Source organism: Neovison vison, chromosome 5 (genome assembly GCF_020171115.1).
Source record: "Neovison vison isolate M4711 chromosome 5, ASM_NN_V1, whole genome shotgun sequence".
Lineage (NCBI taxonomy): Eukaryota > Metazoa > Chordata > Mammalia > Carnivora > Mustelidae > Neogale > Neogale vison.
In genome coordinates, this window is record NC_058095.1 from 131,972,489 (window position 1) to 131,983,590 (window position 11,102).

The 11,102-nt window shown below is 43.4% G+C and overlaps 1 protein-coding gene across 1 annotated transcript in view; it reads right to left on the minus strand.

The window, feature by feature from the left end:
• Window positions 1-4,426, minus strand: part of DACH1 (dachshund family transcription factor 1) — a 424,345-nt gene extending 419,919 nt beyond the window's left edge. Inside the window, exon 1 of the mRNA XM_044249859.1 lies at window positions 3,322-4,426. Within this exon, the coding sequence (XP_044105794.1) occupies window positions 3,322-4,154 (833 nt within the window). The 5' untranslated portion in view covers window positions 4,155-4,426. The remainder of the gene's footprint in view (window positions 1-3,321) is intronic.
• Between the last annotated feature and the right edge of the window lie 6,676 nt (window positions 4,427-11,102).

An 11,102-nucleotide genomic window follows, 5' to 3' on the forward strand; every position in this document is an offset into this window, starting at 1 on the left:
ACTTTGTCCTTTGACAACTTTTATAAACATATTTTCTGACATTTTCTCTCATTTTTCAGACTCTTACTTTTAGCTTTACTATCAAGCAGGTGATAGTCTCTGTTTCATCTCCTTGTGGAAGTGACAGATGGCTTCAACATTTATTCTAGTTTTTATAGATAGCATACTGATGCAATAGCCTCAAGCAAATTAAATTCACTCTAAGGTTTGTCACCAACTTACTGAGACACTTTGAGCAAGTTATGAACCTTTTTTTCCCTTAACGTCATTTTGGTTTCTCAGATTCTCTGGTATCTAAATGCTATTACGAGACAGAATTAGATATATGTTCTGTGAAAAGATGAGAGTGCTAATATTTGATGTTTCTTGCACACTATGTATATAGCATTTTATATAGTTTGCCTTTCTGCTCAGTTGTCTTATCTTCTGCATAAATTATTCCTTCAGATAGTCTCTTTAATAGCCAGAGGAGAAAGAAACCAGAATGAAAGGAATCAATATACCAAGGTGAATGAAAAAGGGATCTTAACAGCAAAGGCATAAACTGGACTTGAATGGAAAAAGGAATTTTAGTTTTGTAAATTCAAGATAAAAGATATTGTAGGTATGGTTTTCAAAGTTAAGAAATAAGACAGTAACACTTGTAATTATCATTAAAATAATAATATACTACAATGTAAATATGTTTTGGTGAGATAGAGTTCAATGTTAAGTTTTCTATTTTTTAGTCAGTGGCAGAGTTAGGAAAACCTAGGTAGAGATCTCCAATTACACATTTTCTAAGGTTAATGACTGCAGTATTTGGGTGTATATAGGTTTGAGTAAGCCTTGTAGTTGATAAAAGATCAAAATGCAAGATGAAATCAACAAACTTATGTTTAACTTAAAAATAACCTGAGGACTGAGTTTTAGAATAACACAATAAATTGTAAAGTATTATGACCAGGTGATGGAAATATAATTAGAGTAGTGATGAAATATTTTTGAAGGGATAAAACAGTTCCATTGGACTTATCTTTCTGTGAAAGTTTAAACTCCAGAGCTACTGCTAACTGCAGGGGAAAAGAAACTAATTAAAACATTTTTGTTAATAACTTTTAGGAATATTCTCCAACCATATGGTGAGGATTTCAGTTCCAAACTCTAAGCAAAAATTTCAGGAAAAAAAAAATCAAGGGAATAAATGTAAAAGATGTAACACTACCTGCTTACGTCGATTATAGCGTTGCTGTCATTGAAGGAAGTTTTCTCTAGCAATTTTTTTGTGTTATGTGAAATGATCATTAATTATCAAGTACAGTATGTACTGTAAGAAACACACAAAGAGATTTCAAGAGCAAAGTGGTCTGATTACTAAAGAGAAAAACAGTAGCTCTTCCCCAATTTTCTGGAGAGGCAGACAATTTTATAACAATCCTATCTGAACTGGCTTCAAATTTCTACTAGCATTCTTTGTAACAACTCTGTAACAATTTTCTACCCTGATCCCAGTAGTTTTAACAATAGATTGTTGGCAAATATTTTATCGTCTGGACGTCCAAGAACTCCAATTATCTCAGTAAATGACGTTTAGTGATCAAGATTACCCCTCAATCTTTACTGCCACCTGTCCATACTCTTGGGCACGTGCGCGCGCCTACACACATGCACGCTCTCAGCATTCACCCCAAAATAATAGAAATGGAGGTTCTAAACCCAGACCCACACCCATGCCCCCATGCAAAAAGTGGCAAACAAGGAAAAGAGTTTCTGGTTGGGTCAGAATAAGTCATTTGCAGTGTTGGAGTTGAAGCCTTTTCCGTCCTACAGCCTTCCCTGGGCACTAGTCAGAAGAAGTCTCCCAAGGAAGAAACGGCTAGGGACTTTTCACCCTGCTTCCTTCTGGTCTCTTCCTACCTCTCATTCCTTCCCACCTCAATTTCCCTAGCACTACCAGTGGACACACACCCTAAGAGAGTAAAACTCCGTTCCTTCTCGCAGTCTTAAAACTTGTTTGGAAGGTACCGAAGTGTCTGCGCAAATTTTGCGCGCAGTTCCCACGCGCCCGCTTCTAGTATCCAACTTTCCCTACTCTCTTTCTCCCGGCTTCTCAACTTTTCCCTCTGCTTCGAACCGGGTACGAGGCGGAACTGTTAAGGCGGGTGGAAGGATCTTCCACCCCGAGAAACTGACAAGTTACCCCACTCCCGCCCCCTCTCGGTAGATCCTCCCCCCAGTGATCGTTCATTAGCATAAAACCGGTCCAGCCAGACACCGGGTCCCCCCGCCTCCAGGGTTCGCGCGCTTTGCCGGGCTGTGGTAGCCACGGCAAAGGGCATACAGGTCTGCAGAACATCCCAGTGCAAAGCTTGCACCTGTTCATTGAGTGAGCTAACCTTAAAAAGGGGGGGGGGGGGAGAAGAAGAAGGAGGAGGGAAAAAAAAAGAAAAAGAAAACCAGTTTGGAGAACGAGAGTGTGCGCTATAGTCTTCTTTCCTCATCTCTCCAGTTCAGCTTCCAAGAGTCTCAGGCACCTGGTCCCCTCCCCCTACAGAAGGAAACCTGCCGGTTCCCTGCATCTGCCCCGGGGCTAACGTACCCCTTTATCTTCTTTGCACAAGCTCACAGGCGGACACACGCACACGTGCGCGCACACACAGACCCCTCCCCTCTGCGGGCTTCCCCTCAGGGCTTTGGGGCTGAGCTTGCTGTGGGTCCCTCGGGATTGCCCCGGGCCTCTCGGCCTCGGAGGTCTTTCCCCTCCCGACCCCGAAGGGGCCCACTCCCGCGGCTTCCTTGCGGGCCCCTCACCCGGGGCGCGAACTCCAGCTCCCGAACCCTGCGGTCAGGGTCACGACCTCTCCCCGCCCCCGGGACGCGGCTCGGCGCCGCCGACCAACCCCACCCGTGCCCCTGGGCTCGCGGTGGAACCCGGGCTCGAAGGAGCACACACTCGGGCAGCCGCGGCTGAGAGGGGTCTCCAGACGCCGGCGCGGCCCAGGAAGAGGTCGTGGCTCCTGGAAACGCACCGTCCTCCTCCTTCCCACCCACTCCGTCCCGAGGCTTGGGGTTCCCGCGTCCCCCAGCGGCCAAGCCCCTGAGCCCAGGCGAGCAAGGTGCGGACCGGGCGGAAGAGCGAGATCTGGGCAGGGTGAGGTGCCAACTTCTCAGTAGGTCGGGAGCAGCTGGCGAGCCTCGAGGAAAGGGAGGAGAGGGCCGTGCTCTCCAGGGCGCGCGGCTCGCGGGCGCGCGGAGCCAGCGGCGCCAGGAAGGGAGCGAGGGAAGGGTGAGGAGGCGGGAGGGAAGGGACCGCGGGCGGCGGGGCTGTCCCCCGCTCTTTACCTTGCGTTGGTGCAGTCATTGTAGAGGGTCTCGAAGTCCTTCCTGGAGATGAGTTTGCAGCGGTTCACTCCGGGCTGGATGGCGCCCAGTCCCCTCAGGATGCGAACCTGTTCCACATTGCACACCACCGGCGTGATCTCCAGCCGCTTCAGCTTGGTGTAGACCGTGTGCAAGCCCCCCACCAAGTGCTTCAGGAACAGGTCGAAAGCCTGGGGCAGGCAGATCAGCTCGCAGCCCTCCACCGTGAAGGAAGCCACTTTGGCCCCCCTCAGATCCACCATTTTGCACTCATTATTCTGAGGGGTGTTTTCCACTGGGGACGGGGTCGAGTACACGGGTTTCCCGGGGAGGGGGCCGCAGCTGCTGCTGCTACTGCTGCTGCTGCTGCTGCTGCTGCTGCTACTGCTGCTGCTACTGCTGCTGCTGCTGCTGCTGCCGGTGCTCGCGTTGATGGGGGTGCTGGAGGCGCCCCCGCCGCCAGCGCTAATGCCGCCGCCGCCGCCGCCGCCGCCGCCGCTGCTCGCGGTCGCCAGGCTGGGGTTGCAGTTGCTGCCGCCGCCGCCGCCGCCTCCGTTGCCCGCGCCGCCGCCGCCGCCGCCGCCGCCGCCGGTGGAGGTGACTGTGGCCGCCGCCGCCGCCGCCGCCGCCGAAGCGATGGGCTCCGGCCGGAACAGAGTTGGCCCTGAGGACGCCGGGGGCCCGATGGACGGAGCCGGAGACGAGGTCGCCGAGGAGGTGGAGGTGGTGGTGCCGGAGGAGGAAGCAGACGTGGAGATCGGGGGTTGAGGGGGGACCAGCTGGGTCGGAGGGATCAAAGCCGCCGGCACTGCCATGGTCACATATAAGGGGAAACAGGAGAAGGAGAAGCGAGGGGAAAAGTTGCCACACACCCCGGGGAGGGGAAGGGGGAAAAGGGGGGAGAAGGAGCTAGGGGGCAACAAGAACAACAACTCGAGGGGAGAACGAGAAGGAGAAAGGGAGAGAAAGGGGGAAAAAAAGGAGGTGAGGGTAAGAAAGAGCGAGTGCAGGAGGGGCGAGCGCGAGAGGCGCTCTGGAGAGAAACGCACAAAAGTGTCCCGCAAGTCGAAATGCGAGTCCTCTCCGGGGGCTGGGATCGGGGGCTGGTTTGGGGGGGGGGCGGGGGCGGGGAGGGTCGGCTGTTGTTGTGTGGGTCCCGCTCTAGCACAAAGTTAAGGATGAAGGTGAAAAGGAGGAGGTTTGAAGGACTTGGGTTCTCCCTGGCAAGTACATTGATCAAAGATTGAGAGGGGAATGACAGAGAGAAAATGAGCTGAAAAGTGCAGGCTGCCGGCTGGACGAGTTGTTGTTGTCACACGGTGCAGAGGGGAGGAGCTCCGGAAACTTGAAATACCCTTTGAAGCCGCAAAAACCTCACTCACTAGTATTAACCCAAATTATCCAACCAGGAACTCGGAGCAGACACTCCGAGAGCGCGAGACACAGACGGAAAGCGAGTGAGGGAGAAAAGGAGGAGGGGAGGGGGGGGGATAAGGAAGAAACTATGCGAGGGACGGAGAGGAAAAGCCGGAGACACAGAAGTGGCGATCGGAAAAGGAGAGGGAGATGATCTACTTCTCTTCTTCTACTACCGTTAGGTTGCATGTCTAATATTCCCTTTCGTCCGCTTCGACTCGTAATTTTTTTCTAAAACCTTCTAAGCAATCGCCTGCCAACTTAAAGAGGAGTCAGCGCTCTGAGCTCTCCTTCAAGGATTTAGGATACATCTCCGCTCATTTTTGCAATAAGATACAAATGAAAACACATCCCCTCACTTGATGATTATTAAGAAATTATTTTCAGGAAGACTCACATGTAAGCAAAGCCTATGTTTTCTGCATCTGATTGTTTTACTCTATGTATTAGATTATTTGTTAGCGATTTGTTAGCTTAAAGATAGTGGAAATTCCAGGACAGCTTTCAAATTGGGGGGGGGGGGAGTCAGTCTGAAGTCACTTAAGAATAATGGAATCCTCTGTATTCAGTTTCTTATTTCCTGATGGATTGTGGAAAGAAATGCTTGCCACGATGTGGATCGTTCAGAATAACTTCACTTTCACCTCAAAGGCTGGTCAGAAATACTTATTTTACCTAGAGGCTTTAAGGAGATCGGACATCCTGGAAGATTTAGAAAGTGGAAAACAAGAAAACACTGAATTTTTTCTTACTTAAAACTCTGTAATTAATTCACCTGTCTTGCACAGAAAACAACTATCCTCACATCCTATAAGACCCAAAGCTAATTGCCAGGGTGTTAGTTGAGTAACACATTTTCTTTCATATTTGAGAAGCTCCAGTGTATTTGGGGAAAGTCCTTTTCAGTTTGTCAGTACAAATGTGTTTTGTAAATAATGAAAAGAACAAAACAAGCTCACTAGTTGACTTGTAAAGGCAGAAAGAGTGCTATTTTTAAGCTGTGCTTAAAAATACTAGGCTGAGTTTAGACTGACTCTCTTCCTCTTTGCCTTCTTTCCTTCTCTTTCTTCCCTTTCTAACTTGTTGCATGGAGCTATTTTTTTCAAGGATTCTTGACCAACATATGATTTGAGCATAGGTCAAGTTTGTTCTCTGTTTGTATCTCTAGGAATCTTAAATAATTAGGCTTTAATCCTGCCTGCACATGTTTATTAACGTCACAATATAGAAACAATGCTTTAGCATTGGGCATATTTAAAAAGTAAACTATTAGCATCAGGTTCACCGTGCTGGGAAATTTCACAATGAAATTCTGCCATTTTGGTGCTGAAATGATTATCACATTTCTCTTTGTCATTTTAATTCTCTAAACTTTTTGAAGTTTAGTGTCAGAAGTTACTGGAAATATGTACAGAGAAATATGGCACCACTAACTAATTTGTCTAAGTTGATGCTAAACTTTTGGGGGCCCACCAGTTACATCAGGAGGCTTTTCAGAGTAATAAGAATTCAGAAAACTGATTGTTGCCAAAAAGTAGATAAACTTCTACAAAGATAGCTGAAGTTTACACAGTTGTTTGGCCTGGTTAGCCAGTGTATTTTAATACACTCAGAAATAATTTATATTACTTTTTCACTACTCCTATCAGTCCTCCAAAATAGGGATTCGATATATATCACATATATCAAAACACCACATTAAGTGTTTACACATGTTTTGGAAAATATTACCTTTTTTAAAAATGTCAAATTACTATGCTAATGAGAGGAGGAGGAGAAGATATTGAGCCCTGAAATACTAATTTTATTTTGGAATTGCATGCACAACTTTAATAAACTCTGAAATAGTTTGAAATGCTAAACTATAGTTTCCTCATTTTAAATTCCAGATTCAGAAATTGGGAAAAAAATTGGAATTAAGTGCTGAAAATCTGCCCTTCCCATTCTCGTTTCTCACATTTCCTTAAACCGCCACTCACCCAATACCTGCCATATTCGGAAGCCACAGGCAGGAGGTAATAATCGCTGACCAAGGCATAATCCCACCCAGCTTCGAAGCAAACTCCAAATTTTCTATAGGGAATCCTATGCCTCCCAGCACAGGCTCCATTCCTGGGTAGGGCTTGGGGCATTTACCTCCACCTGAATGGGAGCTCACTCCCTCCACCTCAGGTCTCTCATCCCTTTCTGGGAACTACCATTTGCCCCTTTGATCAAACAATAGGATTAGAAAAAGCTTATAATGCAAATTAAAATGAGTAAGGAAAAAGACCTCAAATATTTTAAGATTTAAGATTCTTTCTCTCCTTTTTTCTTTTTCTTTCCTTCCCCCCCCCTTTTTTTTCCTTTTTTGAGAAATGTTACCAATGATTAAGGCAAACAGTATTTAACAACAGCAGATAAATCAACTCCACAGAGATTTCAAATTCTCACTCTTTCCACTGCATCTTTAGCTTTCAAAGCTTTTGTCTCGTTTGTTTATTGTTTTACATCTCTGGCTGTTTCAGGTCCTTTTCCTCCATCTCATCTTTTCCAACCTGCACTAAATTTGCATAAGCAAAACTCAAAGTACTGTAACTGATATTAGAAAATTCTCCCTGTGTTTTGTGAAGACGTATTGTGCTGAAATCAATAAGACTGTTTAAAATTCAAAGACCTGCAAATCGTTCTGTTTGTCCTTTGATAGGGCCTGTGCTGATTAAAATGCTACCAAGAAAGCTTAATTGCTGCACTAATTAAGAAGTCTTTAATTTCTTTCCTAGGATGTCGTTTGAAGCTGAGCTTGTACCAGTTCAGGGAAGGTATTTTCTTCCCTCCCTCTGCCCCCTCTTGGCCCCTCCCTCTCCTCCCCGCTCCTCCCTTGCCCCCAACGACATCCCAATGAATGGGAACTAATAGACAGAGTGGTCTCAGGTCTCACCATCTATTACTTAACAAAAATCGACACAGGATACAGAGTTCAGTGCAGTATGAAATGCAGTTTTCAGAAGAGCTGTGAGGTTGTAGGAGACAGTAGGGAAATGCAGAGTAGCTGTTGCAGCTCAAGTCCCGGTGAATACCTGGATGACAACAGGCACTTTAGCTCGATGATGAGGGCATCCTATTTGGTTAAAAGGGGGCAGTGACAAGGAAATGCTTCTACTGAAACAGGGAAACATAAAAATGTATTTTCCAAACCTCTGGTTTAAAAAAGAAGAATAAATCTGTAGGAAGGAGGATTTATAGTTGGGATTTGGTAAGTATCATTTTATTTTATGAGTATAAAATCATGAATTCTATGGGGATTTATTTTTGACCCTTTTTATAACCCAGGGTGGCATAGCACTGTATTACATCCTTTCCATCCTTTTCTATTGACCTATTTTATTCACTGATTTCTCAAGTGGGGAAACTGACTAAATGATTTCACAAAGCTTTCTCTGTAATCAATAGTCATTTTTTAGGTTTATTCATGCTGCATTATAATTCTGGTAAATGACTGCAAAGCAGAAGATTGTAAGAAAGATACCAATATTGACAAAGCCAAGATAAGTCATGTCTTTAAATCCTCAGAGTTTCAGAATAGCAATTGATATAGTTATTTGAAAGAAAAAGAATGAAAATGCATATCTCATGGAATATAAAAAAAACAACAAATGATTGGGTAACTTAAAGACAACACATATCTGCATATGTTTTTTGTATATCTCAAGATTTCCTGAAAGCTTTGAGTATCCTCTTTTTATAGCATCACTAAGTGAAACAGAAACAATTTGGGCATATGCACAAAGACAACAAGAGAAGGTTTGTTACAATTTTATTCTTTTAAGTTTTTCCCAAGTTCTGTTAGAAGCATGCACAGAAAAAATACAGATATATTCTCCAGATATATACTGAATTCCTCTCAGTGACAGGACAAGGAGATAACACGCTTAATAGATTCAAAGGGAGATTTACCATTCTGAGCACGACGTCACTCTAATTATGTTTACTCTAATTGAAAGCAAGGTTTTTTGGAATCTGAAATTACTTTCAGAATTTTTTTTTAAATAATGCAAGTGGATCAAATGTTGATCACAAGCATTTCAATCTTTCAAAATGTATTGGAAAATTAAATGAAAAGTGGAGTTTGGTACAAACAATGCCCCAGGGCAAAAAACAACTAACACTAGATTTTCCAGTCCAGCCATAACACAAATCAATTTGAGCACACTTCTATGGCCAGACTGCCAGATTGTTATGACTGCTAATTCACTCAATCAAAGAGTGCATTAGCACACCCGGCACAAATAGCTTTAACAATAGAGTGCACTTCTGAACAATTCTAAGATATATCACAACGGAGAAGTAAAGAGGAAGATCATTTTTACATCTGCATATTTACTAATGGACCTGTTTCCTTAATAGGAAAAAGGAAAAAAAAAAAAAAAAAGACCGAGATTAACTTCAGGCAGAGGTTTATTAAAGAGCTATCCAAGTTTGGCAAATCTAGAAAGATATCAGGGTACCAGAAGTTCACTGACTTTGTTAAACGTTTCTCAGGAGAGAGTCCAAAATTGATGTTTGCACTTCAGTAGTAAATCATTGAAGATGGAGAAATTATGCCAAGTAACTCTCTCAAGCCTTTTTAACTTAGACACTCGGCCTCTCCAATCAGCTCAGCAGATAAACTTTGACTGCTTTAAGTTCAGACTTCTCAACTTCTACACTTTCTGCCTCTGCCTGCCCCACTTAGGGTTCCAACTTCTGACTTTTAGTGACGCTTACTTCCACAGTCTTCCCCTCTTTTCCAATTCCCTGCCTCTTCTCAAGAACAAGAACAAGGCTTTTATCTCACGGATACACTCTCTAATCAGGCTCAGAGAGCTCCGTGATAAATTACCCAAAGGACAGAAGGTGGGGAACTGAAGGTGAACACACTATAACTTGAAGCACTGAAACTTTACATTACAAACTTCCGTCCTTAATAAAGAAGTGCTTTAAATGGTTATAAATTTAACCCTGACCTGTTTAACAGCATGGAAATGCAGGGACCGTATATATGCGCTTACAGAATGCATATTGTGATTATCTCTTCATATTCCTGTTTGAGTAGATCTCAGAGCCAAATGGCAGGGTTTGCACCACTGTTCCTCTCTCCCTAAACTTCTATCCTCACCTCCTTTTCTCCTGGTTGAGAATGAAGGTGACATGGAGCCAAAAATACTCTGTTGGTTGTGGAGCATATTTTAAGAAATCTTGAAACCCATGCCAGGGGAGAGAGACGATAATGGCAAAGAGAAGTATCATTACAAAGGAAAGCAAAACTCATCCTGGAATTGTTTTCCTGACTCCAAACTACATCGTTTCCATGACAGGCAGTCAACTCTCCCTGATAATTTAGTTATACTTGTCCATCACTCTTTACTTTCAGTGTAAGTGTCCTAATTCCATCTGTGGGTTGGTATTGAGTTGCACCGCCAAATATTTGATAAAAAAACAAACACAGTGAGATCATTTTAGAGTTGGATTGTAAAAGGAAGCAGCAACAAGAATAATATAAATTGAGATTAATTCCCTTCATCTCTTCAGTCAGACCATTGTGAGGGGAAAAGCAGGCTGGATTGAAGTAAGGTCAAAAAGTCAGGCAGACATTTAAAGTCCCAGCTTTCTAGTAAATATTCTACCTTCAATTGTACCTTTTAATATGAGGCAGTTTCTACATGTCATGCATCTTTCTTTTTAAATACCCTCAACTCATTTTCCTCTAAAGATCAGTATTAAGACCTATGAAGAGTTTAAGGGGTGTCTAGCTGGGAATGGGGGTGGGAAGAAACCTTACATCATATAAATGTGTGTTTGATATTAGAACGTGAATTATTGCATGATTTTGTAATGTTAGGAGAAATGTATTAAACTCGATTTTAAAAGTTTATATTGATTGACTGCTTTCTTGTTGTAATTCATTTATCTTAGTCTTTTTTCCTCTCTGCTTTATTAAGAAAAGAAGACGTCACTGTCTAACAAATAGCTTATAAAAATTGTTCTATTTGAAGTCAGAAATTTCAAGGATTGTTAGAAAAGAATAAACTGTTTATTTATTTATTGCCCTTCAGAACAAAGAGGTTTTTTTTTTTTTTTAAGTTGAAAGAATAACAATTGCCACCTTCTAGCCGGAGATCTTGTATGTCAAGTTTCAGCCCAGAGCAAATTTTTACAACAAGTTATAAACCCCCTGTAACAGAGGGTTTATTATAATGGAAGTGCTGACACAACCTTAACTATAGCGTTGTAAACGGCTATGCTATAATATCCATTAAGCAGAAAGAAAAATAAGCTGGCTGATCAATAATTTATACAAAGAGTACCAACTGCAGACATAATAACTG